This window comes from Herpailurus yagouaroundi, unplaced genomic scaffold, assembly GCF_014898765.1.
Source record: "Herpailurus yagouaroundi ecotype Mexico unplaced genomic scaffold, PumYag 193, whole genome shotgun sequence".
Classification (NCBI taxonomy): Eukaryota; Metazoa; Chordata; class Mammalia; order Carnivora; family Felidae; genus Herpailurus; species Herpailurus yagouaroundi.
Genome location: NW_024412424.1, coordinates 4,636,953 through 4,664,495, shown reverse-complemented (window position 1 = coordinate 4,664,495; position 27,543 = coordinate 4,636,953). Strand labels below are relative to the sequence as shown.

The window sequence follows — 27,543 nt, the reverse complement described above, 5'->3', positions numbered from 1 at the left end:
GGGCCAAAGCACCCCTCCTCTGAAAGAGGACTTTTATGGCAGACATCCCTTCAGAGTGAGCCAGCCTTTCATCTTGGAACCTTTGGAGCTCGGAGAGAGGAGCTTTTTTCCCCCGGGGACAGGCCAGCTGTGTCGTTTGGGACCAGTCCACAGAACAGAGAACAGCCCGAGCCTTGTCAAGCACCCTCAACGCGGCCATGCCCTGCTGTCTCGGACGTGCAAGCGTCTGCACCCCGTGGGAAGAGACGGGGCTCACCCCGGTGCTCCCCACCACCGTGCGCACGCTTGCTGGGGGGGGGGCAGGTATTTGAGAGGGCACGTCGTCACCCTTCACTAGGGGAAAGCTCTCCGGCGAAAGACGTGCAGCTGAGCTGGAGGAGGGAGCCGCTCACAGCGTCGGAGTCGGGGCGTTGGGGGGGAGCGGCACAGAACCTTATTCCAACCGCTTTACAAAGCGCCCGCTTGGAACTTCTTGTCTGCCGATTTGGAGTGCTCTTTGTTTTGAAGGCCTTCCTTTTCTCTGAAACCAAGCTCTAAGCATTCTTACGGGCAGACGCCCAGGCATAGGTCCTGGACTTCCCCCTGGCATACTGAAACGTTTTCTGAGCAGAACTGGGGGAAGGACAGACGGAAAGCAGCGGCCGCGCCTGCTGCAGATCTGTCCTGGAAGTCAGCGCCGACCTGCTCGCTTTTCCCGGGCACCTGACGTTCCCAACCCAGAGCCCGGGGGGAGTGTCCATCCCAGGACCCCGGAGTGAGGCGGTCCCTGCTGCTGGCAGAAGTCTAGCTGCAAAGCACTGGCGGATGACGGGGGCCGTGGAGGATGAGTTAGGACTGAAAGCCTCAGAGAAATAGCCCGAGCAGTGAGCTGGGAGCGGCGTGCCCGGTGATGCCTGGCTCTTGGTTCTGAGGTTAGGCATGCGGCTTTGGGTGTCGCGGTCGGACCGCGGTTACTAAGTAATTAGAAATCAAAATACCAAGTGTTCTTCATCGCTTGGTACTTGGGTGAAAAAGGAAGCCACTGACTAAAAGGAAAACTACTGGGAATTTACTTTGAATAGTAAAATGTGGAAATTGCCCCCGGGTCCCACACTGCGGTTCCCCGCGCAGCTCAGCCCTGTGCTGCAAGCCGGTGCTGTTCACGAGCATTGTCTGTGAGGACGGACGTGTCCTGCGTCCGCGCTGCCCCCACACAGTGGCCGTGGGGCACCTGAAGTGTGGCCACTGCAACCAAGGAGCCAAATTGTTGGCGTTTTAAAATTTTTGATGAGTTTGAGTTCAAATGGCCCCTTGAGGCTGGTGGCGGCTGAATTGGGCAGCACGTCGTAAGCCGAGAGCCGTCTCCTGACCACGGATAGAAGCTGGCCTGGGGACTGTGGACCCTGGGTAATGGGGCACAGTGAAAAGGGCTGCTTAGCGAGGCTAGGAAGGATGTCAGCAAGAGACTTAGGCCACGGGGGGCTTTTCAGGCACCCTTGCCTTCCTTAGTCCCAACAGCCAGAGGACCTGCTTCCCCAGGCAGCTTGCAGGATTGAAATTATACAGTAATTAAATGAAAAGGCAGGCATTTTGATTTGTGAGCGGAAACTATTGTAGAGAACCAAGCCGGGGGGACCCCACCTGTGACCCCTCACCCAAGCAGGCATGGACCCCTGGACTGCATTGCCAGGGATTTCCTCACCGTCCGCTGGTCCCCTTTATTCTTAATTTGGTTCTAAAGTAGAACCTTGGTCATGTCCTCTGTTGGGGACATTTGGGACAGAAACCAGCTTACCCAGGGCACACAGTCTAGACGTTTATTGAGCATAGACTGGCGGGGCAGGACCCCCAAGGGACGCCAAGGTGACCAGCCCCAGAGGGTGGAACAAGTTGACAAACAGGTGTGCGTGCCTCGAGCCAAGTTCAGCTCTCCCGACCACAGGCTCTGGATGGAAACTCAGCGGGAGAGGGTGACACGTCGTCAGCGGTCACCATAGCTAGCAGTGGGCTCCTGTGGCCAGAGCAAGGAGAGGAGGAAGGGCCTGTGGGCAGTGAACTTGTCTCCTCTGAGAAAAACACCGCAGTGGCAACAGAAGGAAATTGTTCTGGGAGGAGTTAGGGTGCCCCCTAGTGGCCTTGCTTTTGTTCCCCGGCATTCTCAAGCTTGTTTGTAATCCTCCGATTTAATTTTAAATTTTGTTTTAATCCTGATCTAGAAAAGTCGCTTTTCTACCGCATCCCACAGTAAGAGACACGTTTTACAGGACCACCCAAGGGGTTGCGTGCATGCACAGAAAGGCAAAACAAGAGCCTCGTGAAACAGTACCAACCCTTACAACGTGCGGTATACTGTTGCATTGGTACTTCTTAAAAATTTTTTAATGTTTATTTTTGAGGAAGAGAGAGAGACAGAGAGCACGAGTGGGGGAGGGGCAGAGAGAGAGGGAGACACAGAATCCGAAGCAGGGTCCAGGCTCCAAGCTGTCAGCACAGAGCCCGAGGCGGGGCTCGAACCCACAAACCGTGAGATCACGACCTGAGCTGAAGTCAGACGCTCAACCGACTGAGCCACCCAGGCGCCCCATATTGGTACTTTCCGTTCACGTTCTTCCAACGGTGGTCATAACTTACTAAATTGATTCATGACCCACTAAACGGGTCGCGAGCCACAGTTTGAAAAGCCCTTGAGAAGAAACCTCTATGCCCCTAATCGTTACCCTCGAGAGGGCATCACCGGCCCATGCCTGCCTTGCTCAGCTCCCTCACGCAGGGTCTCAGCCTGGGCCGGCAGGGGCTGGGGACCTACCCTGGGAAGCATGTACCCACGGGTCATCAGGGCTTGTCGTGGTCGGAGACGGGGAGCTGGAGGAAGAGGAACGACAGGTTAGGACATCTTTTACCCACGATGCCGGAAAACCAAGAGAACCAACTACAACGTCGGAGTTTATTCCATCCCTGCTTACTTGTTTCTCTCGCACGGTGTCTGCACTTTGGACGAGGATGAAAGCAAGTGGCCTGAGCGGCCTCGGGCCCTTTCTGCTCCTCAGGAGCCCCGTGTCCGTGGGCGTCAAGTGGGGGTTGTATAGTCAGTCCCTTGAACACCCTCTTGCACTGACCGACCTTCTGTGATTCTGGATCTGCAAGCCAGTGGCTGCTAGAGCAACGGAAGGAGGCGGGCAGGGAGGAGGTCAGACTGGGACAGCGAGGGACCAGGCTTGCCCTCAGTAGCGGCAGGCATGTTCTCGCCGTGCCTTCCCTGGCAAGAGTGGAGAAGGCCTCGGAGGGTCCTTTGAAACACCTTGCCTCCTCAAGCCAGCGCCGCCTGGAGCCCATCTGGTTCCGCCCCCTTCGCCCGCGTGGAGAAGGGACAACAGACCTCGGAGGAGGGAAGGGCACCAGAGTCACGGCCATAAAGCCAAGGCTGGAACCACCTCGGAGTGACGACCCCACCCGGAGCCACACGGCCTCTCCTGCCTCTGGAGTGCCCACTTGCGCAGGGCTCGCCACGCTCCGCCCCTGCAGGGCAGGGTGTCTGAAGACGGGCTGTGCCGCTTACGGCCGGCCGACGGGGACTGTGTGCGGACAGCCCCGGCCGGGCAGCTGGGTGCTAGTGGGTGCCTGGTTCTCTAGGCAGCTCCCCGTGCTGGCCCCGCCACCACCCACTCGCGGCGGTGCCTGACAGCCGCCTCACCCTCCGGCAGCCGACAGAGCTAAATGCCAGAGGGGCTGCTGAGCCCGGTGGCGAGTGGGCGTGACGTCTTGAAGCTCCATCTCGTGCCGGAGGCTTCCCGGGAGGCCAGAGGCCTCTCCCTCGGCAGCACCGGCTCTCCCCCGGACAGAGGGGCCTTGTAAGTCAGCAGTGGGCGCCCTGCGAACCCAGCATCTGCCACACCATGCGTGACCCGGTCTCCAGCCCTCCGGGACCTCTCCTCGGTTCTTCCCTTTGTCAGCATTTCTCCGCCCTCTTCTGAACTTCCAAGCGAGCAGTTTGCACCCCTACGTCTGTCGCTTAGCGGGCGGCGAGCGCACCGCGTGGTTCCCGCAGACGGCAGCGGCCGCCCCGTGTGCGCCGGGCCTACTTCCAAAGGGCCCTCAGCCCAGGGAGAGAGAGGACCCAGAGAAGAGAAGGAAGGCCCGGGGTGACCAGGGCCGTGGTAGACGGGGTGCAGGGAGGAGTGGGAAGGAGGGCTCGCGGGTGGGAGCAGGCTGCACCTGCCTGTGTATCTGCCCCCGGGGATCCCCCTGCCCTGTCGCATCCCCCACACTGTGCACACCGCGCCGTCCGTGCAGGTGCACCACCACGTGTGCCGACGCCGCGGCCCCATAGGCGAGTGACAGCCGGGACAGGCTTCGCGGAGACCCGCTGGGTGTCGTCTGCTCTAAACCACCCCTTTCTGCCCCCACGCGGAGAGCCCCTGGCTGCTCAGGGGGACCTTCAGGTAGACCATCTGCAGCCGCTCCCCACGGGCACATCTTGCATCCCGACCTGTCCGTGTCGGTGCCTCTCCCTGTGGAAGGATGAATGTCCTGCCCCCATGGTCGTGGTCGTGGGCTTGGCCGTGGGACTCGCCTGGCAGTGAAATGCCAGCAGCGGCGGGCGGAGAATCCCCTGCAGGCAGAGGTGATGGCTGCCGCCTCCAGGCAGAAGCTCTGGGCCTCAGCCGCTATGCTCTCTTGAATTCCTGGTGTCCCAGGGACGGTATCAGGTCAGGTCCCGAGCTCAGCTGAGCTCGAGGATCCCCAGGCATGGCTGAGGGCCGCCCGCCGTGCCGCCCAGACTGCGCCATCGGCCGGGCACACCGGTTTTCCAGCACAAATCACGGCTGCGCTCCGGGTGGAGCCACGAACTTGGTGCCCAGGTGGGTGTGAAGCTGGTGGACAGAGGGCTGTCTGAGCACGTGGTCCGGACGCTTGCTGCCAGCCACTGACCTTGCACGTGCCACTGTGTATGCTGAGACCCCCCTCTTCTTCCAGCAGGATGCTTCCAGCTGTGTGTGTGTGTGTGTGTGCAAGTCTGCCTCAGACGGAGAGCGTTTGCGGGACACGGCCCGTTCCCGAGTCAGTGTCCTGTGCGGTGCCCACCCCACCACGGACCGGGGCTGACCTCTCCAGGCACTTCAGCAGTAGGTGGGGTGGGGTGGGATGGGGTGGGATGGGGCAGGACTGAGTTCACTCAAGTTCCTTCAGGGCCTCAGAGGTCGAGTGAGTGTCCCCCGGGGCCAGGCTGGTGAGAACCCAAGGGTACCTGTTGGTGGTGGGAGGGGGGCGGTTTGGGGCGCACTGACCTCACCCCAGAGACCTCTGGGGAGAGCCCTCCGGGCAGTTGAGAAGGGGGTTATTGTGACATTTGGGGACGAAGCTGTGCCGGGTGGGAGATCTTCCTTATTGACACCTGCCCACGGGGCAAATGGCTCTTCTTTTCTGGACCTAAGTTCTCTCTAAGCAGAACCGCGCACTCAAGCTGGTTGGGTCTGACGCCCCACTTGGCCATTGGCTGAGCGGACACTGGGGCCTGGCAGGGTGAGCAGGGAGCTACAGTTGGGGCGTGGGGCTCGGGCCCGCGTCTCGGGAGCTGCCTGTGCCTCTGTGGCCCCGTCAGCGAGGAGGAGGCCTGCAGTCTGTACTCCCAGAGCAGGGGGTTCAGGAAGGGCTTAAAATGTCCCACCATCAGGGCGCCTGGGTAGCTCAGTCGGTTAAACATCTGACTCTTGGTTTCGGTCATACCTCACAGTTCGTTAGTTTGAGCCCCGAGTCAGGCTCTGTGCTGGCAGGGCAGAGCCTGCATGGGTTTCTCGCTCTCTGCCCCTCCCCCGCGCTTGGTCACTCTCTCGCAAAATAAATACACATAAAAAACTTAAAAAAAAAAAAAAAAATCAAATGTCCCACGATCAAATAAATGCAGGAACGCTAGCTTTAAATCCAGGAGATGACTTTGCTGCAGGGTTCCTAGAACCTCGAACTTACTGTGTAAATACGCGGGGACTCTCTACGAGAGGGTGTGTGCTGCCCTCCGCCCCTGGCCCCGGCGTCCCACAGGGCACTGTGCGGAAAGCACGGTGTGTCTTCATTGGCGGCTGGCACCCTCCGCCGGCTCTCAGTGCAGCCGATAGTGGGCTGTGAGGGAAAGAGGCGATGTGGACGTGGCTTAGGTCCACTCTCTGCCCATGGCCGTGCCCCTCGGCTCCCTCCTGGCCCACACCGTTCCCTGGGTGTCTGTCCTTGTTGCCCCCGAGATGGGCCAGAGCAGGCTTGGCTGTCGTGGGTCCCCAGGCGGGACCCACGGTGCTGCCCACTGCTCCGCTGGCTGGCGCGGGGCCGGGCGGTGGTCCTTTGTGTTGCGGGCGGCCCCTCCCTATGCCCACCAGAACCCCAGCAGGGAAACCACTGAGGCCTCGTGGTCTTCTCCCCATCCTGCCCGCGTGGCCCCAGCCCCTCGCCCCTACCTGGAGAGCCTGCCGCAGCCCCTGTCGTGGCCTCTGTGACTGAAGGATCCCAGGCATTCTGAGCTTGGCCACGTGACTCCAAGGCTGTGGGACCCCCAGGTGCCGATGGCTAAAATGGCTGTGTTCTCGTGTGTGACGTTTCAGGGACGCCGTGTCAAACTCGCTAACCCCTGAGGACGCCGAAGACATGCCGTTGGGGCAGGATGCTGAGGTCTGCTTGCTGAAGTCTGGAGAATTGATGTGAGTGACTGAGCCCCGAGCAGGGGCTTCCCAGGGGGCCTGGGGGACAGGAGCACCACAGGGGGAGCCCCGGCCTCCAGTGCCAGAGCCGGGGGCACCCCACAGGCTGACTCGGCACCCAGGATGGCTTTCAGTCTGTGCTTTTATTTATTTATGTTTTTAACTTTTTGTAATGTTTGTTCTTGAGAGAGTGAGCAGGGGAGGGGCAGAGGGAGAGGGAGACACAGAATCCGAAGCAGGCTCCAGGCTCCAGGCTCCCGAGCTGTCAGCGCAGAGCCCGACGTGGGGCTTGAACTCAGGAACTGTGAGATCACGACCTGAGCCAAAGTCGGAAGCTTAACCGACTGAGCCACCCAGGCGCTCCAGTCTGTGCTTTTTTCTTAAGGTACAATTTATGGACAGTAAACTTCCCCCTTTATGTGGACAGTGCTTAGACTTTGACAATTAATACACTGTAGTCAATCATCCCGCCAGGCTCCATGCCGGGCGCGGCCAGTGGCTTCTGTGATCTCAGGGGCCTCCGATCCCACCCGGCTCCGTGACCCGGTTCTGCCGAAGAGGGAACGTAGGTCCAGAAAAGAACAGTGATTCGGCCCCGTGTGACCACAGTGAAGACGGACAGCGGTTCCCTCCCCGTCGGAAGTTCCCCCGTGTCCCCTTAGCGTCATCCCGTTCTCACACCCATGGCCCTGTGTTCTTCTTTTTTGAAAATAACTTTTTTGTTTTCTCACTGTAAAAGCAATACGTTTTCATTGTAGAAAAATAGGAAAATAGAGACAAGGAAACCACTTCGGGGGATAGCCTTCCGGTTTTCTTAAATACATAGGTACCTCATTTTTCAACACAAACGGATATTCTACATCTCATTTTATAGTCTTGTAAAACCCCACACTGCGTGAGTATTTTCATGTATCCTGTTCTTCTGTGTCGCGTCCAACGGCTGCGTAAGTCACTGCATTGAGTCCCATACTCATGCACTCACTCACACGTATTTATTCAGCACCTACTAGGTGCCAGGTATTTCTAGGTCCTTGGAGTACATCACTGAGCAAAACAGAGCCCCCTGTTGAGCTTATATTCCAGCAGGGGTTGACAGACATTAAACAGAAATATGTAAGTAAATTACATACTGTGTCACAGGGTGGTGCTGGCCGTGGAACAGAAACAAAGTAGGGTGTTTGTTTATTTTTGAGAGAGACAGTGCAAGTGGGGGAGGGGCAGAGAGAAAGGGAGACGGGATCCCAAGCAGGCTCCACGCGGTCAGCACAGTGCCTGTCATGGGCTCGAACTCACGGAACCACGAGACCATTACCTGAGGCCCAACCAAGAGTCAGACGCTTAACCGACTAAGCCGCCCAGGTGCCCCACATTCTGGGTTTTTTAATCCTTGATTCCTCTTCTCATTAGCATAGCTTGGCGGGGGAGGGGGGGTGGTATTTCCATCCGTCTCCACACCTCTGAAGGCAGATAGAACTCTCAGCCCCGTGACTTACTTGCTGTGCAGTCTTGGGCGAGTTACCTAACCTCTCTGAGCTTCAGTTTCCACCGCCGCATCTCGAAGGGGACAGTAACGTATTTTCGCCACGAAAGGCAGTTTGGTGGAGTGGGCAGGTAATGGCTTCCTATCAGACCTGTGTGGGCCTGGACCAAGTTTCTTCATCTGTGTGATTCTTGGCTTCCTCATGTGCAAGGGGGAGCACCCTGCTTCCTCACGTGGCCATGGTGATAGCACATGAAGCCTGCGAGCAGAGGGCCCCGCACGTAGTGGCCGCCACCTTCTCACTTCACACTCGAGGGGCTGCGACTCGCCCGAGGCCACGCCGCCCCTGAGGTGGCGGCTCAGCACTGGAGGCCCTGTCCTCGCTTCTCGTGCTCACATGCGGGCTCCCGACTTGCATGGTCCAGGAGGGGGCGCCACCGAGTCGGAAAACAGGCAGCCTCAGGGAGCAGTCCCCCTCCGCCAAGTTCATCCTCTGATGTATGCCTCACACCCGTCAGCGGGCAGGCCTGGTTGTCCTCGTTTGCAGATGAGGAAACCGAGGCTCAGGAGGAGGGAAGGGAAGCAAAGCAGGTACCGGAACCCGGGTCCCTCTGGCTCCACACTCTGGGCCCCGCACAGGACCCTGGGAACAGAGGAGCTCACTGTCACTAAACCCTTAAACTTACGGAAGCGGCTGTTGTCCAGCTGGCGAGCGTTAGGACTGGGGACACGGTCCCCGAGAAGCCTGCGTCCCCGAGGCCATCACCCTGCCCCACCGCCCCTGCCGTATAAAGAATCTGGGACGGCTGCGTTTAAGAAAATCGGGGTGCCCCCTTGCAGTCTTACAGCAGGCCCCAGATTTCCAGAGGGCGGGAAGTTTCTAATGACGTGCGTGCTTCCTGCTGGTGCTAATGACATGAAGGGCGGCAGGGAGTTGGAGAGGGGACCTGTGCTGGGCAGCAGGGCAGCTCCGGGAAAGCTGCAGAAAGCCGAGGCCTCCGCACCCGCTTCCCGTTCGCGGCGCGTGGATCTCCTCAGGCCGTTCTCTCCGACAGGCTTGCAGGGACATGCCAGCCCCACGCAGCCGGGACTGTCACCTGCATGCTTTACACGCGTCCCCGGTGCCTCGACCCACACTGCGCATCCAGGTTTCTCGCACAGTTAAGCGTGTTGGTCAAGGGTACCCAGGCCTTGTCCTCCCAAGAGCCTCCAGGGCTTCCGGCCACCTCTGAGCCGCAGACGAGCTGGCCAGGGGACTCAGGCACTTTGCCCGTTTGATCCGGGCCCTCTCCGCCCTTGGGTTTTAGGATAAAGTTACCGCTGACGGTGGAAGAGATCGCCAACTTCGGGGAGAGCAACAGGGAGCTGTTCGTGAGGTCCAGTACCTACAGCGTCATCCCCATCACCGTGGCTGAGGCGGGCCTCACCATCAGCTGGGTCTTCTCCTCCGACCCCAAGAGCATCTCCTTCAGCGTGGTCTTCCAGGAGGCCGAGGACACACCGCTGGACCAGTGTAAGGTAAGGCCGGCCCTCCGCCAGCGGGGTGCTTGGGCAGACCTTCCCTGGTGCGGGGCCGTGGCCGTCCAGCCTTCTGCTGGGCAGGCCTCCCCTGGAGTGTTTGGGCCTCGGCCGTGAGAGGAACGTGGAGAGAAAGCAGGTGGGCGGGCCCTCTGGGCTGCGTTCCACGGGGCAGGCAACGCTCCTGTTCTTGGCCGGCTTGGGAAAGGAAAGACCTTGGAGGCTCCAGAGCACTGTCCTCAGGCGTCTGAAGGTTGCTCCTGTGTCAGACATCTCCGGTCTGACCTTGGGACAGGTCAGTGGGTGAAATTGCGAAGAATACAGACATGTGACCCGGTTTAAGGATCCTTTTTTAGCCCGGCTGTGCAGAGCAAGAGGAGGGCACCGTGGAGGAGGTTAGGGGGCATGGGCCCCAGAGACCTTGCCAGAGACACCTGGCCATTGTGTCCCTTGGGTGGTGGGTGGGGCTTGAAATCTCGGTGGCAGATGCAAGCTCATGAAGTCCTAAGACATTCTCAGCGTGGCATGCTGATGATGGCCTGGACCACGGGTCTCAGTGTTGTCTGCACGTTAGAAACACCCAGTCCTCAGGCCACCGCCACATCACTCGGTCAGAATCCAGGCAGCGGGTAGCAGAGTGTGGACACACAGGCATCCCCAGGTGCGTCCGGTGAGCCTAGCTCCAGGGGCTTGGGAGCCAGAATAGAAAGGATGGGTGGGATCCAGAGCCCGGGACAGGAGGTTGAACAGGACTCCGTGGGTGGCTGACTGACTCGGCAGAGGGGAGAGGAGCTGGTTTGGGCGGAAATTCCTGTCCCGTTTGACACACTGTGGGTGGGAGGACCGGTGAGGACGGCCAGGCTGGCCTAGAGCTCAGAGCGGCCCTTAGTGGCTATACCGTGCGGAAACTTCCAGGTGCCAGCAATGGCGAGAAGAAGGGTGGGGGAGAGCAGTTTGAAATCGCCTGAAAGGAGCCTCCTGTGACGTCTGTGTGACAAAATCCCTGAGTCCCCCCCCGCCCCCCGCCTGTGGGGCGCTGGCTGTGGGGGGCCCTCGGCGAGAGGCGGGGTGCGGGCCCGAGCTGAAGGAGAGCAGGCTCGCCCGTGCGCCCCGTGCCTGTCTGGCTCGCTGTCGTGTCCCCTGCCCTGTTGGTACCGGCTCGTTGCAGAGACGACTCTGTCATTCCCGCCCTCTCCAAATTCACTCCTACGACTTAATTCCAGCCTCCTTGAGTTGGCCTTGTTCTGTGGAGCCTCTCATTCACGCTCTGCCCCCCCTTTCCCTTCGGGGGGCCCCTGGCCGTGCCGTGTTCCGAGCTCGGAGCCCTTACTCCCTGGGGTTCCGAGGCTGCCCCCCCGGGCGGTCCTGGGGCTTGCAGTCCGGGAGCGGGCACGGACTCCGCCCTGCAGCTGGCGCGCAGGGCTCACGTTGGCAGATGAGGTCACTAAGAGGCAGAGTGGCTTGCCAGGGCCAGCGCCACGCTCAGCAGGAACTTGCCTCCGGTAGCCGGGCCGTTCGCCCCCACAGCCCCAAGACCTACCAGGGACCGGCACCACGTCGTCCCGCATCACACACCGGTGGCTGTTTGTGGCAGGGACAGGGGAAGGGACTCAATCGGGCGTCCAGGCCTTTGCTGTTCCACCTGTCCACGCGTGGCCGAGCTGTGGGCCTCTCCCCTTGTTCAGTCGCTCACCCGCCAAACCCTCACGGCCCTGGGAGATCTGTGTGGTTCTTGCGGGCTTGGGGACCCGGAGGAAGCTTCCTCGTCTCTGGCGTCCAGGTGACCTCCAGGGGTCAGGACTACCCGTGTGTTTCTCAGAGTGGACGCCAGGGGGCAGAAGGAGCCCGTACACGGGGCAAGCCAGAAGGGCTTTCGGGCGCTGTCTGCCTTCCGGAGCCCGGCATCCCCAGCCTGCCGTGGGGCTGCTGTTATTTCTCCCCGAGGTCCCCTGAACAGACATCAGCCTGGGAACCTGTTTCCAGGTGCACGTCCTCAGCGGCCGTCTAAGGGACTCCCCCTAGGATCCCCTGACCAACCTGCGCCTTACAGGAAACCCCGGGGTCCAGAGCAAATTGCAGCACCCAGAAGTGTGATTATGGAGGTGCAGACATGAGGGACTCGGGGTCTGCTCACAGCCGCTTCCTGAGTTTCTGCTGAACCCCGGGCTCTGTCGCGCCTATCAGAGCTAGAGAGAGAGAAGGGACAACGTGAGATCTGCCCTTCAGGAGAGAGACCCTAGTGAACAGACAGCCATGATTCCAGGTAGAGTGTCATGGTGGGGACGGGCGGGCACCTGGGGCGCAGCGATCAGGGGAGGAGGCCTTGGGCCACACCAGGAGACGTGCCCTGGTGGAGGGAGCCACACAGCACAAGGCCAGGCCCATCTCTGGCAGCCCGCAGCAGACACTGCCCCGTCCCCAGGCCCCCTCCTCTCCAGAGTGTTTCCACGGGGACAAGGTCGTTCCTCAGCACTGAGATCAAAGGCTGTGAATTTGGGAAGACGCTTGACCAGAGAAACAGTAAATCAAGGACTTGAGGCTGCCTGTGTGCCGACCGCTGTCTTAAAGCCTGGGGACAGAACAGGAAACGGGACCCAGGCCCTGCCCTCTCTCTGGGCGGGGACCCATGTTTGGCCAGAGAAACTCAACAGCCTGTCTGGGGCCACAGAGACTCAGGGGAGGGACCAGCACCGGCAGCAAGGACGCTTGACATTGTATTTTTTAGACAGCTTTACTGAGATGCAGTTCATATACCAAATAATCGACCCATTAAAATACAGTGTATTACAGCTTATGTAACCATTGCCACTCTAATCATCCCCAAAAGAAACATCATGGCCAGTCACTCCCAAACCTCCGCCCCCCAGCAACCACCACCGTGGCCTCTTGTGGCCTCTTGTGACTCACTTCTTCCATGTAGCATAGAACCCTCACTTTGCACGGGAGCCCCAGGCCACAGGAACCCGTCCAAATATAAATGAAACCAACGCGTGCTGTCTCGCAGACACATGGTGTAAATCAGGGCACGGCCACCCAGGCACTGGCGCTGGTGGGAGGCACCCCCAGAGCTCGCACAGCGGAGACCTGCCTCGGGTTTATTCCAGAGACCACTCCCCGCCCCCCCATCATCTTCCTATCACTACAGCTGCATGAGCCTTGGCCAGAGAAAATCTCATAGATTTTGCCCCCGGTGGGAAAACAGGAATCAAGACGCGTGAAAAGTCTACAGAATAGAAACTTCTAATGCCCAACGAGCTCTCGGTGGTTGCTTTGCAATCAAGGCCGTAAATGCTGAGGTTGAGGTGTGGGGCGCCCAGTGGCCCCTGTGTCAACAGCAAGCCTTCCTGTCCAGCGGCTCCTTTCTGCCTGTGCTTGCTGGAATGTCCAGGCTCAGAATTGGTAGGTTACGGGCCACAGAAGCAGACCCAACCTCTCAACCTCTCAGAATTCTCAGTGCCCGATGGAAATAAGAATGCGAGAGACCGTTAATGGAACTTGAGGAGGCCATGTGCAGAAGTGGCCGCCCCAGAGCCTACACACAGTAGGTCCTCATTCATCTTGATCCCACCCAGGCCTGTCTTGGGCTCTACCTACTGCCTCTCCACCAGCAGCTCCCAGCCAGAGCAAAGGTACTGTGGCATCCGGAACGTGCCGTGCACAATTCTCTCCCATGCTTTTGGGATCTCCCACTTGATTTTTTTATTTCTCTTCGGCCCACGGGTTATTTAAAAGTGTGATAATTAGTTTATAAATATTTTGGTATTTTCTTTTTTTTTTTTTTTAATTGTTTAATGTTTATTTCTGAGAGAAAGAGAGACAGAGAGAGAGCATGAGCAGGGAAGGGGCAGAGACAGGTGGAGACACAGAGTCTGAAACAGGCTCCAGGCTCCGAGCTGTCAGCACAAAGCCCGATGCGGGGCTTGAACGCACGAGCCGTGAGATCATGACCTGAGCTGAAGTCGGGGGTTTAACCGACTGAGCCACCCAGATGCCCCAATATTTTGGTATTTTCTAGAGATCTATTCACTTTTTTTTTTTTTTATTTCTTTTTTAACGTTTAGTTTTGGGAGACAGAGAGATAGAGCATGAGCAGGGGAGGGGCAGAGAGAGGGAGACACAGAATCCGAAGCAGGGTCCAGACTCCGAGCTGTCAGCACGGAGCCCGATGCGGGGCTCAAACTCATGAACTGCGAAATCATGACCTGAGCTGAAGTCGGCCGCTTAACCAACGGAGCCACACAGGTGCCCCAGGGATCTATTCACTTCTAATTTAAGTCCATTGCAGGCAGAAAACCAACTTTGTATAACTTGACTCCTTTTAAATATGAGTGTTGCTTTTTTTTTTTTTCTTAATGGCCTAGAAGATGGCCTACTGTGTATTATCCCAAGCGCACTCGAAAAAGACGGTTTGTTCTGCCATGGTCAGGTGGAGTGTCCCATAAGCGGCGGTTGGATTGAGTTAGCTGATGCTGTTCTTTGAGTCTTCATTTCCCTACTGAGCTCCTGTCTTTTATTCCATCCATGATTGAAATATACAACCATAACTGTGAATTCACCTATTTCGCCTTGCAATTCTACCACTTTTTGGGTTTTGAAGCTTGGTCATTAGGGGCAGCGGTGTCAGGACTGGCCCGTCCTCTTGATGCACTCTTTGTCACTAGGAAATTATCCCTGGCCACATCCCTTGATATAAAATGTATTTCGTCTGATATTAAGGCAGTCAATTCACCCTTCTTTTGACTCATGCTACCACAATACATCTTTTTACATCCCTTGATTTTCAACCTATTTGTATCTTTACCTTTAAATCATCTTTTCTTATAGGCATGATGGGGTTGGGTCAACCTGATAATCTTTGCCTTTTAATTGGGATGTTTAGACTATTTACATTTAGTGGGCTTATTGATCAGGTAATGTTTGAGTCTGTCATCGTCCTCTCTGTTTTCCATTTGTCCCATCTGGCTGTTGCTCCCTTCTCTCCAAGTGGAGACCTGGGGCAATTGTGGGGCTCACCTGACCCCAGGTCAGCCCTCGGTCCAATCGGAGCCAGCCAGACTTATGGACTTCACCTTGAATAAGTCCCAGCTTCCTGAATCCATAAAATGAGTGGTCCTCCACATGTGGAACATTCTGGCACTGGCCATGGTCAGAGAGGCTGGGGCACTCCTTTGGGGCGCTGACTAGTTCACGATGCCGGGTGAAACTCGTGCTCACAGCCTCTTCCCTAACACAGGTTATCAACAAATGCAGGGCATGTGGAAGACCCCTCCCCACTCCTGGGGCTGACCACAGCCCCAGCCTTGCTCCGCTGCGACCTCAGACAGGGCGCCTAGCTTCCCTGGGCCTAGTTCCCTCCCCAAAATAAAGGCTCTGCCCAGAAGACCTTTAGGCCCTCTCGGCTTCCCTGACAATTTTTCTGATCTGCTCTTCCTCCCAGGTCCTCATCCCCACGACCCGATGCAGCTCCCACAAGGAGAACATCCAAGGCCAGCTCAAGGTCCGCACACCAGGCATCTACATGCTCATCTTCGACAACACCTTTTCCAGGTAGGGATCCTCGCTCATTAACATCCAGAACAACTCACCCGCCTCCTGGCCCCAAGAACAGAGGTGGACATTTAAAAGAGACTATTTAATTATCGGTAACTTATTATTAATAGTTTGTTTTGTTTTGTTTTTTATCTTAGACCCCTATACGGTGGTGGTTTAGGGTCTGTTATAGATTTTATAAAACACGGGCTAGTACTTACAGAGTCTTAGCTCATGTCAGTTGGTTCTCGGCCCTCCACCCTTGTTGACTCACTTACTCCCGACAACACCCCCATGTCGGAGCGACCACCGTTCTCCTCACGGTGCTGCTAGGGGACTGAGGACCAGATGCGTAACAGAGTGACACTCAAGGTCACACAGCTGGCGGTGGCGGAGCCAGGTGGGAACCCAGAGGGCCTGCCTCCAGGCTCTGGACTCAACCGTATGCCCTCCTGCTTCTCGCGAGTGTCCAAGCTCCCACTGCCCAGCCCAGAGAAGGGGCTCAGTAGAAACAGTGGATGGTTGGATGGATGGATGGATGGATGGATGGATGGATGGATGGACGGACGGACAAGCAAGAGGGAAATGAATGGCAGGACTAGAGCTTTGAGGAGGAGCCCCTGGGCCTTCTCAGCATGGCAACGGGAGCAGTGTGTGCCTTCTCTGGGAAGCACTACATCAAAGCACCAGATATGGGTCAGCAGTGAAGGGCTGGAGGGCAGGACGTTGGGAATGTAGGGACACGAGCTGGAGGGGCAGCCGAGGAAGGAAGTGGAGGAGAAGAGCACATTGGTTGGGTGTGTGCCATGCGCCAGGGCCCCACATCCTGGAGACAGGAGACGGGGGTGGTTAAGGTTGCTGGCACCCATCCCTTTTGTGTCTCCTGGCTTCGGCATAAGCCCTTGTCGGGGCCACCTTTTTTAGGAGACCTGCCTGACCGGCACCAGCCACATCCTCTGTGAGTGGGGCCCTGAGCTAGTGGCCACATCCCCCCCACGGGGCACCCTTCCCAGCCCACTTGGCTTTTAGCAGAATGACTAGATAGCATATTCTAGAAGAGAGCCGTACCACCCCTCACCACCTTCAGGCCCTGGACTCCAGGGCTTGTGGCCAAGGGCGTCCACACACGAGAGGCTAAGAGCATGAACTTCCCCCTCCCTTCCCCTCTCCTGCCCCTCCCCTGCCCCATGAACACACACACACCTTGAATTAGCAGGACTCACGGGCACAGGCCCAGCATTTCCAGAGAACGGCCTCCGAAGCTCCAAGTGACCGTGAGCCCCAGCCCCCTGCAGGGCAGCGGGATGGGGCAGCGGTCAGGCGAGTGGGTGCGGGTCCGCCAGGTGCGGGCCCTGCCCTTCCCTCTGTGGGCCTTAGCTGAGCCCCGTATCCTGTGCGGTGGCCGTGAGCACAGATGCCACCTCATGAGGATTCCCTGCGGGTTGTGGACGCGGCGGAGGAGAGGCGCACTGAGGGCGGAACGCAGTCCTGCGCCCCAGGCAGGCTCCTAGTTACCGCTAGAGGTGGCCGTGCTGCTGTGACAAACCCTGGCCTTACGGCCTTGCAGAGAGTTCTGAACCGTGGACGGCAGAACACGCTCAGGTGGCCAGGGGGGCTGAAACCCATGCTCCCCCAGCGACCTCAGTGTCTGCTGTCTCCACCCACCCCCTCCCCGTGCAGCCCCCCGCCACCCCCAACGGCTGCAGAGCAGCAACCCTGCGGCTTTTCTGCACCCACGCCCCAGGGCAGTCGGTGCTGACGTCCCAGGAACCCCCCGGACCCTTTGCCCGGGGAGGACTCTGCCGGGCAAACGGGGTGAGGGGCCCAGGCCTCCCCGCGGGGCCCCTCCCCACCCAGCCAGGTCACCGCAGCCCCCCTCGGAGGCCCCGGCGGCAGCCGCCGCCCTCGGGCTTCTGCGTCTGAGTGACACCCTCCTTTTCCACTTCTGTTTCCTCAGGTTTGTCTCCAAGAAAGTGTTTTATCACTTGACGGTTGACAGGCCTGTGATCTACGATGGAAGTGATTTCCCGTAGCCTCAAGCGTCTGGATTCTAGTAGTTTCACTTTATCCACAGGAAACACTACTCTTGCTCACCTGTCACATAAAGCACTTAAAAAAAAAAAAAAAAAAAAAAAAAAAGGCAGCGGCTCCAAAGCTGATGGGCCACCCCTCAGAGCCGCTCTGTCTGGAGCACCTTGTACTCAGAACTTCGCACCGTCACTCTCAGCCTCCATGGCTTTTAAGGGCTCAAGCACCGTTTCCCGAGATTAGGGACCCGACTATCCTCACACCCAAAGGGACACTCACTCTGCCAAAGGTTTAAACCCTCAGGAGACCATCGGCCTCTCCCGGAGCCACAGCTGGCTCCAGGCCGCCCCCGTGGAGAGTTGCACAGGCCAGAGGCCATGATCCCAACTTGTGCCCGGGGAGAGAAAGGCCCCACTCTGCCCAGCAGGGGCCACGCGTCCTGGGTGACCATGAGCCGGGATGTCCTGGCCAGACCCTGTTGAGTCCTCAGGCCGTGAGGCCCTCGGTCCTCCCAGGAAAAGGAGGCCACGGGGCCATCCTGAGAGTCAGGGCGCCTGGGGGGCCCCTCCGGCGACTCCCTCCAGCCTCTTCCCATCATGCCTCTGTGCCTTCCTGCCCCAGTAAATTTGGGGCTGCTTCAAACTCAACAGTTTTGGAGGGGCCTCGAGCTCCACTTTCTTCCTGGCTCTTCTGTCTGCAAAGTGCTGTCCTCGTGCAAAGCCCTTCACTCAGGCAAGCCCCTCAGCCACCCCCCTGAGGACGCGCACTGCGGCGCTGTCTCTGCACGGGCAGCTGAAGCCCCGAAGTCGGCTAACCCTGACAGCCTGACCGACAGGCAGCATCGCGCCTTGGCCCTTAGGACGCACGGTTCAGCTGAATGGGCTCTTTGTATAAATAAGAGCTTCTGCCCCACCTTCAGACGTGTTTAGTAACGATCATAATCAGGGTAAGAACCACTTTCAAATCTCGGGGCCTTCTTAACAAAAGTCTTTGGTAACCCAAGCGTAACAGGCATCACTCACGAATCTGCTTTGACTTCACTCCTTGGCCCCCACTTGCCACCCGCCTGCTCCCCAGCACCCCGTTTGCCCACTGCCCGTGGCTCAGCCTACACTTGACCCCCAGGAGCCGTCTCCCCTTGGGGCCGAGGAATCCTGTGTCCTTTTCCTGGAAGGACATAGCCTTCCCGCTGTCCGCGGCCCTGCTCTTCTGCCATACAGAGCTCACCTTCGATGGTCTCTTTGTGCCTGGTTCACAGAGGCCAGAGCCCGAAGTCGGGGCTCAGACACTTCCACAGGTGAGCGGGGCATCTGGAGCGGCCCCCTTCGGACAGGTCAGGGACCCCAGGCCACGTCCAGCACAGACCCCTCAGCTACCAGCCAGCAGAGAGGACTCGTGGGGCAGGGGTGGGGGAAGTAACCTCCATGATAGACTTGGAGCTGTCGCTTAACTGGGGACGTGGCTGCTTGCAGTCAGGTTGGGCAGGGCAAGGGGGTTGGTGAACAGAACCTTCCGGACACATCAACCCAGAGAAAAGCCGAGCCTCTCGGGCTCTTTCCTCGGAGCGGCCGCCCACGGCAGAAAGCCACCGGGGTCTCTAGCATCTCCCAGTGGCCCAGGCCTTGACCGTGCTCAGCGCCAAGGCGAGATGCGGCCGGGCTCCCAGAGACTCTCCCGAGCCCCACGCTTGCCCTCCCCGGTGTGCCACACAGCCTGAGGATGGTTCCAGAGTAAACCATGCCGCCTTTGAGCCCACCCTCTCCCCTGGAAAGGGTAATCAGAATTAGCGGCTGCCCGTAATAACAAAACCCACAAAAGAGAAGCCAAAGCGGTCTGGAGTCTTGTTCTGAGTGCTTTCCCAGGATGCCATGCTGACTGGCCAGCTGATGGTGCCCCCACCATCCTGTGCAGCTAATAGCTCCTGTGTTTCCTGAGAAAGGCCTGGAACATTCCACCCAAGCCCCCTCGTGAACCTCTGTCAGTCAGCCCGGCAGGGCCCCAACAACACGCTTAGCGCGCCCGGCTCTTGCGAAGCCAGCCCAGAGCCGCTGCTCCAGGAGCACAGGGGCCCCTGGTGGCGTGCAGTGCCCCCGCTCCGGAACACTGACCCTGACCGCAGCTGTTCAGAGGGTCGCCCGATCCCCCGGCGGTCACGTCCTGGCTCCATATCCTATTTATTGTTTGTGCCGGACAGACTCTTCTCCCTCGTTACTTTGCAGCATGAGCTCGAGTTTGCTGTGCGTTACGCAATTAGAGAGAACACGTCGGCCTGTTTCAGTGTGGCTTGTACGAATAGCTTTATTCTCATTTTAAACAGGTTCTCGACTTTTCTGAGGTTTGGGGGTGGGGGGAGTTTTCCAAAACCGCAGATGACAATGCAGAACAACCATTGAAGGTGGTAGCCCCAGCCAGGAGACTGAATGACACTAGAAATCATCAGGAGGAGACCTCCTTGGGACCCCAGATCACTATGCAAAACAAAACGAAACGCAACAAGAACCCAGAAGCCCCCGGATGGCCGGCTCTCTGAATAACAGTCACTCACCCTGTAGTACTCCTGCCGGCTGCCTGGTCCACCTCTGGCTCAGAAGCCACTTCCCCACCAACCTTCCCCAAGGCCACAGCCTCTAAGGCACGCCCACCCATAGCAAGAAAGGGTGTCGGGATAAAGCGTGGCCTCTGTAGAGCCCTTGTGGCTGGATCCCGCTGGACTCCCGGTCACCTGGATCACGAGCAGGCAAAGAAATTCCCAAGAAGGAATCTGGAACTGAAACACCCCACCAGGCTTGAAAAGTAGAAAGGGAAGAAGCCACACGCTGCACCTGAAGAAGAAAGGGAATGGTTTTCCTGAAAGCTTCCAGTTATCCCCTCGCCTAAGGTCTATCTTTAAATTTCGGGAGACATCGCTGATACACAGGCTTCCTTAGAACCTTAGGATGAGTGTTATCCAGAGATGCCCCTGCCTCTGGGGGCTGCACAGCGACGCCCAGGCCTTGGCTGGGCAGCTTCCAAATCAGAATTGCACTTTAATTGACTAACCCTCCATTCTTGAGGCCTTACGGGATGGTGGGTCTGGGGACCCATTGCGTTCTTACCTGCCAAAGAACTACCCAGAAGCACATCAAATTGCCAACACCCCACCTGCATGGCAGGAGGGGGGAGGTGAGAAACTTTTGTACACCGAACGTACTTCTTTATAGCATCTGCGGCACTGTTTGGAACTGTTTTCTTTTTAACCTCAGGATTTAAATAAAGCAAACACTATGACACAGGGAGTAGCGTTGTCTTTCTTTGCACCGGGACCTGAGGCGAGTGATGAAGTTACCCAGACCGCACCGGGGGTGTGGAGTCACCCTGCTGGGACATAGAGCATCGGCTTGTACCCCGGCTTTTTAGAAGGGCTCGAGCCACCAGATGCTCCGAGAGGTTTGCCGTGTGGCCTGGCATCTGGGTACTCCCACCCCCGCCTACTGTGAGGTCGGCGTTCAGGCCTGCTGGAGTCAAGGCACCCTTCCAATCCGGCTGCTCTCCGCCAGATGAGCAGAGAACACAATGGTGACCTACCAGGACGGTGTGGGGGAGGGGGGCATGGTCATGGACGCCCTCAAACCATGCTCAGTTGGCCTGTGGTACAAAGCTGGGCAAGACCACAGGGCCAAGGCAGCTGGCGGAGGAAGGAGTCACATTCCCACCGTAACTTAACGCCTACTCCTGCTGAATCAGCAGAGACCTGACACAGACCCAGAAGGGGCGGGACCCCATCACCCCTGGACTGGTCAGATGGAGCACACTCACCCCACACCCCGCATCTGAGGATCACAGCCCCCCTTCCCTCCCTCTCCCTTCCTCCTCCAACCCTCCCCTGGCGCCCAGATTCTCATGTGGCCTCTTCTCTGCTCAGTTACACAGGAATAAGTTCTATTTTCTGTAACCGTAACCATGTTCTCCCTTGAGGGCAGGCACCGTGTTTCCTTCATCTCCTTCCTTTGTCTCAGCCCCACAGCGTCGAGCACCATGCCAGACACAGAAGCGCTCAGCAGTTACCGAGTCAATGAGGCCACCAGCCGGTCCCCATGCTTGGTCAGCTCTGAAGCCATCGCCAATCCCATTGGCCAACTTGGCCAGGGACAGGAGCCCCTGTAGCATGGCACGGAAGGGCAAAGGACAAGCCTCCAGGAGGGGGTGTGGGGAGAATGGAGGTGAGCTGGTCTCCCTATCCTGCCCCCCCCCACCCCCTCTTGTGTCAGCGATGCCCTCAAGTCAAGCCTCTTACTGTCCCGTGAGCAGGTTGAAGGAATGGAAGATTGGTTTATCCAAATGCCCAAAACGATGCAGCGGGAGTTCTTGGGTACCAATCCCTCCAGAGACTTGGTGACCACATGGGCCTGGGGGCTGACAACCAGCTGAGACACACGTAGCTGTGTCCCTGCCCCTGAGGCCGGGATCCGGGAGCCTCCATATCAAAATCCCCATTGCGCCTAAACCACGGAGCAGCCCAAGATGACCGGAGTCTGCCCCAGATTCTCCAAGGCCCACATTCCATTCCAGGGATCTCGGCCTAGCTCAGGTCCCACAGGCTCCGTGGCACCTGCTGCTGCCTTGTCCCTTCTGGTCACGTTGCCCTGTGGCGCCCAGGTTCCCCGGGGGACTCAAAAGGAAACTCTCGGCAGGTCTGCCCTTTCGGTTTGAAGATGCGTGGGAAAAATCTGGCGAGAGGAGTTTGCCACCCACACAGATCGGCGAAACCTGTCACCCCAGATGAGAAAATGGACTTTTTTTTTTGTTTGTTTGAGAGAGAGCAGTTGAGCCGAAGCCATCAGAAGCCAGGCGGAGAGCACAGCTATCATGAAAGCCGTTCAAAGTGGGTTAGGGTTGACAGAAAGGTCAGCCTTCTGTGTTCCCCACAAGGTGGTTTCTGGAGGAGGGTGAACCGGAGCGCAAGTGTGATCGCCGGCCTCTGGGGTTTGATACCTGTACCCCCGTCCCTCCCCAGCCCCCCTGCCCTTCCCCCCTCCCCCCCGGCGCTCTGCGGGAGGACGGGGCCCTGGTGTGGTTTCCTCACACCTTCGGGCATGTATGGACTGCGGTTGTCTCAGACGCGGCAGCCCCATCTGAAGCCTGGAATGAACTGTCTTCTTTGCTAAAAAAGAAAAAAAAAAAAAAAAGAACAAAGTCAGGCATCAGCAAACCCGGCGCACGTGAGCGTCCTTACCAAAAGGAAGGCCTCGGACCCAGACCAGGTGGGGCTTGCGGGCCTGTGGCTCCCTAGAATCACCAAAGGGAAGGCAATTTCAAGTCAGGAGGGCCTCCCTCGCTTTCTGCCGAGGAGGAAGCCTCCGGCTGAGCCACGAGGAGAGAAGGAAGTTTCCCGCAAGGGCCTGGATACCCGTTGGCCAGGTCGGTGGAACAGGTACTGTCTTCTTCCCAGGAGGAAGGAAGGGGTGAGGGGAGGGGAGACGGGGGGAGGTGGTGAGGAAAGAGAGGTACATGGGAGGGGCCTCCCAGAGGCCTCGGGGAGGGCCGGGCTGGAGTCTGGGTTAGCAGAACTCACCTTTCTCATCGGAGGAAATGGCAGCGTCCGTGTGGCCAAGGCCAACCACCACATCCAGCAGAGGCAACATTTAAATAGAAGGAAGAGGGGCGCCTGGGTGGCGCAGTCGGTTAAGCGTCCGACTTCAGCCAGGTCACGATCTCGCGGTCTGTGAGTTCGAGCCCCGCGTCGGGCTCTGGGCTGATGGCTCGGAGCCTGGAGCCTGTTTCCGATTCTGTGTCTCCCTCTCTCTCTGCCCCTCGCCCGTTCATGCTCTGTCTCTCTCTGTCCCAAAAATAAATAAATGTTGGGAAAAAAAATTTAAAAAAAATAAATAAATAAATAGAAGGAAGACCTGGACGGTTTGCCAAAAAGACACGGAAGGCAGTGGCTGGAGACACGGGAAAGGTAGTCGGGTTTGTTCCTGTGTCTCTGGGCTTGGCTTCAGGGCTTCCTATGCTCTCACAGAAAGGCCCTGAGGAGGGACGGCAGCCAGAGTCCTTCCCCCGCCGCCAGGCCTTTGCACAAGGGACGGGGTCCGTGTGTGGGACCAGAGGTCTTGGCAAGGACCGCCCTTCTCCACCAGCAAGGACCCCTGTGGAACCGTCGAGTGTTCTCAGAACAAGGACCACACGCTCATGGCCATGCCAACTCTGGTTCATCAGGCTGAGCCACCCAGAAGCCTGCTAGTGGATCAGCGCAGGTGACCCGCTGGGCCACCCCGAGGTCCTTGAGGGTCACTGCCGTGTCACCACTGCGGTCAGAGCTTGAGGAAAGGGGTGAAACGAACTCATGGATCTGTCCTCGAATTTCACTTCGCCAGTGACCCCTGAACCTTGGAACGGGGACTTCTCCAACCTCAGCCCGTTGGCCCAAGCGCCGGGACACAGGGGCAGCGACTTGCTTCTTGGAGAGGAAGCTACTTCCAAACAAATCACCAGGGAGGAAACTGTTCTACGGGCAAAAGTTTTCACAGCCGCCATTTCTTCCACGGCTTGTGTTTGCCTTCAAGGACATGTTGCTCACTGACAGATCGTTCCTCAATGGGGAAACATCCCCTGCCCCAAATCCAAAGTGGCTCCATCCATGTCCAAAATTTCAGAGTTCCAGGAAGAAACGGGAGTTCAGTGCCGATGGATACGTGACCGGGGAGGTCGGGTCAAACATGGGCTCCTCACCCGGTCCATACACAGAACTCAGAAGGTCCGGGAACTTGGATAGGGGGAAAATGGCCTCTTTCCCCTGACTCTGCACTAAAATGTAGATCTTCCCCCCACCGTGAATGTAAACAACGTGTCACACTAGCACATGTCCGCAAGGGCTGTGATTTCGTCGCCAATGGAAATGACAGATGTTTTCATATTTAACAGACTCTCAAAATCTCATCTCCGCTCTACAACAAAGGTTGTCATCACACCCGCTGGTCGGTTTTACTTAATGCATTAATAATGAAAAAAAAAAAAAAGGCACAGATGTTACTGGTTCGTAAATTTGTTCTGATTTTTAGAGGATTTTATTTCAACTGAATTTTTTTTTTTTTTTTTTTTTTTGGAATCCTATGTATTTTATTTTATTCATTTTAAAACATTCTAAGAAGAGGGCAGAAGGCTTTATAGGATTGCCAGAGGAGAGCATGAGACAAAAAAAAAAAAAAAAAAAGGTTAAGGAACTTTGGCTTCCGGCAGGTCTTTATGCAGAAGATCAGATCAGCTCCCTGCTTCGCAGGTTCACTAATACAGTAGTAGCAAATATAATCAATCTAACAGGCTCTTGCCATAAGTCGGCCCAAGACCCAGGGGAGCTGTTAAGTCTGAACCATTTATGGGCTTGTTTCTACTACTGCACCATGCCGAGGTGGCTGTGGGATGGTTTTCTCTAAACTGTTTTCATTTTACCGGAGTGTAGACATTCCAGTGATTTAAAAGAAAACAAAACAAAACAAACAAACTCCTTCATTAACCAGGATTTGCTATGGCAGCCCTTGACCTTCAAACCGTGTATCGTCCTCCACGGGAAGGGCCGTATCAGTTATTTATGGTCACAATAACATTGCAAAACAAGCAACCTCAAAACCAGCGGCTTAAACCCTAAGCATGTATTTAGCCCCCAGACCCGCAGGTGGACGTGGGCGTTCTCGTGAATTGACGCATGCTGGTCACTGAGGCGCCCGCCCTGGCCGGCCACATGTCACCTGAGCGATCTCGCGTCTGCCGGTAGGCTGGCTGTCAGCTGGTGGCGGCTGGGCTCACCCCCACGCCTGCGGTCAGCTGTTGGTCAAAGGCGGGGCTGGCCTGTCTACGATGGCCTTGGCCAGGTGACAGCCCTGCTCCTCGGCGTCCCCCACCCCCAGCAGGACAGCCAGGCTCGTTCAGCAGAGTGCTGGGGAGGTTTCCAGGACAGCGAAGGCAAGCACAGCCTCGTGTGCTCTCCCAGAACTTGGCACGACATCACTCTGGCCGTATTCTGTTGGCCCAGAGCCAGTGTCAAGGTCAGCCCGGGTTTGAGGTGTGGGAAGAGAGACCGTTCTGGACGGGAGCACTGCCAGGTGGCTCTGTAAAGGGCACGGGGCCAACAGGGGTGGAGACCACCCGAGTCACCATCTCCCGTTCTCCCACTTTCCCTTTCGCCCTAGTCTCCCCTCCTTCGGGAAAACGCTTGCCATCTTCTCCAGACACGCCCGTCCAGGTACATGAGGGCACACACGAGACTCTCCAAGGACTCATCGTCTGTGACAGCAAAGCAAGGAAGACCGCGTCAGAGGGGGTGGCTGGAAGGAGCGCACACCCACACCGCAGAAGACACGTGTTTCTGGATGAGGGCGCTAGACGCTCCACAGAGGCTGCCCCTGGGGGGGGGGGGGGGGGGGGGGGGGGGGGGGCGGGTCTGTCCAGGCTTTGGAGGTAGTGCTGGGGGGAGGCACAGTTTTGCTTTTCTCGTTATACCCTTCTATACCACAGACTTATTTTTGTTACACACCAGTCTAACTTTAAAATTTTTTAAACAAATTTCTTTTTTTTTTTTTTTTTGAGCTTATTTATTTTGAGAGAGAGAGAGCAGGGGAGGGACAGAGAGAAAAGGAGAGAGGGAATCCCAAGCAGGCTCCACTCTGTCCACGCAGAGCCCAATTCGGGGCTCGTGCTTGCAAACCTGAGGTCATGACCTGGGCCGACGTCGAGAGTCGGGCACTTAACCGACTGGGCCACCCAGGCGCCCCTGAAAACTAATTTCCAAAAAGGACAAATTCACATCAGCTCATGACGACACTCAATTTCCCAGTAAACAACCAAATGCCCAGTTCCTACAAGCTCGAGTCATAATGAAGTTAACGTCTCTACGTTCACCCAAAGGGTCACCTACTCAACAGCAAGCGTGACCACATGAAGCCAGGAAAGGAAAGCCTGGGAGGAAGCCGAAGCCTGGGCAGGATTCCTGCTCCCCTGCCCGGGGACCAGCCCGTCTAGGGCCACCCCACCCTCCCGACTCAGGGCCTGTGCGGGAACAGAGCCATGCCTGAATTCCACGGTGTGAATGGACCACCGGAACTAAATGTGCTTGAACTCCGGGGCACCTGGACGGCTCCGTCGGTTAAGCATCCGACTTCGGCTCAGGTCATGATCTCACAGTTCATGAGTTTGAGACCCGCACCGGGCTCTGTGCTGACGGCTCAGAGCCTGGAGCCTGCTTCGGATTCTGTGTCTCCCTCTCTCTCTGCTCCTCTGCTGATCACTCTCTCTCTCTCTCTCTCAAGAATAAATAAATGTTAACAAAAATTTAAATGTACTTGAACTCCAGTGGAGGAGAAAGTGCAACAGAGCATCTCAGAGGTCAGATTCTAGTATCAGAAAAACATGCCTGGATTCCTGGTGCCACTACCTACTGGCTATGGCTTGAGGCAAGTGACTGAGTCACTCTGTGCCTCAGTTTCTCCACCTGTTGAATGGGAGACCTGACAGCAGCTGCTTCAGAAGGATGCTGTGGAGACCACATAAGATCGGAAAAGGGCCTTGCTGGGGCACCTGGCTGGCTCAGTCAGTGGAGTGTGCACCTCTTGATCTTGGGGTTGTGGGTTCGAGCCCCACAATGGGTGTAGAGATCACTTGCAAAACAAAGGTCCTTGCGTAGCGGTTCCCAAAAGAATCACTCAAAAATGTGACAGCAGTTCTTGAGAAAGTTGCCTACATATACCTCTTCCTCTCCTAGGCTCTTTTGTCCCTGGGCACTGGTCAGCTAGGCAGTTGGGGGATTGAGTGACTGGGGTCGTTGAAAGACAACTTACAGAGTAGTTTGTGGTGGTTTTAACACATGACCCCAAAGTTATATGGCACTCTTCCCATAAGAGGTGGGGGCCTGTGGCTGCTCCCCAGGACTCTGGGCCAGCCTGGCACCATTCTGACCAGTGGGGAACAGCCAGAGCCAGGTCAGAAAAAGACAGGCAACTTCCCCCTGGTGCTCTTGGACCCTTGCCCAGGGAAAACCAAGGGCCGTAGAAACCAAGTACCATGACCCCCATGCTGAAGAGGCCAGCTGTGGGCGCCCCACTTGCAGCCCACATACAGATGGAAAGATGGAGAGCTCTTGGTCAAGCTTTCTGATGACCGCAACCCCAGCCAATGTCTGACTGCAACCACATGACAGATGCCACGCCCCAGATGCCCAGTCGTTTCTAAATTGGTGAGCCACAAAATGGGGAACGCAATTAAGTGATTGCTGCTTTAGATCACTAAGTTTTGTGGCAGCCGTAACAAGACCACAGCTGAATGGAGCACATTCAGCTCCATTTGTAAAATCACTTCTCT

General features: G+C 57.2%; 1 protein-coding gene across 3 annotated transcripts in view; it reads left to right on the top strand.

The window, feature by feature from the left end:
- Positions 1-20,486, top strand: part of FYCO1 (FYVE and coiled-coil domain autophagy adaptor 1) — a 74,793-nt gene extending 54,307 nt beyond the window's left edge. For all 3 annotated transcript variants that reach the window (XM_040445116.1, XM_040445114.1, XM_040445115.1), the window contains 4 exons: positions 6,567-6,662; positions 9,450-9,660; positions 15,098-15,207; positions 17,147-20,486. In XM_040445116.1, coding sequence (XP_040301050.1) covers positions 6,567-6,662; positions 9,450-9,660; positions 15,098-15,207; positions 17,147-17,222 — 493 coding nt within the window. In that variant the 3' untranslated portion in view covers positions 17,223-20,486. The remainder of the gene's footprint in view (positions 1-6,566; positions 6,663-9,449; positions 9,661-15,097; positions 15,208-17,146) is intronic.
- Positions 20,487-27,543: the final 7,057 nt, after the last annotated feature.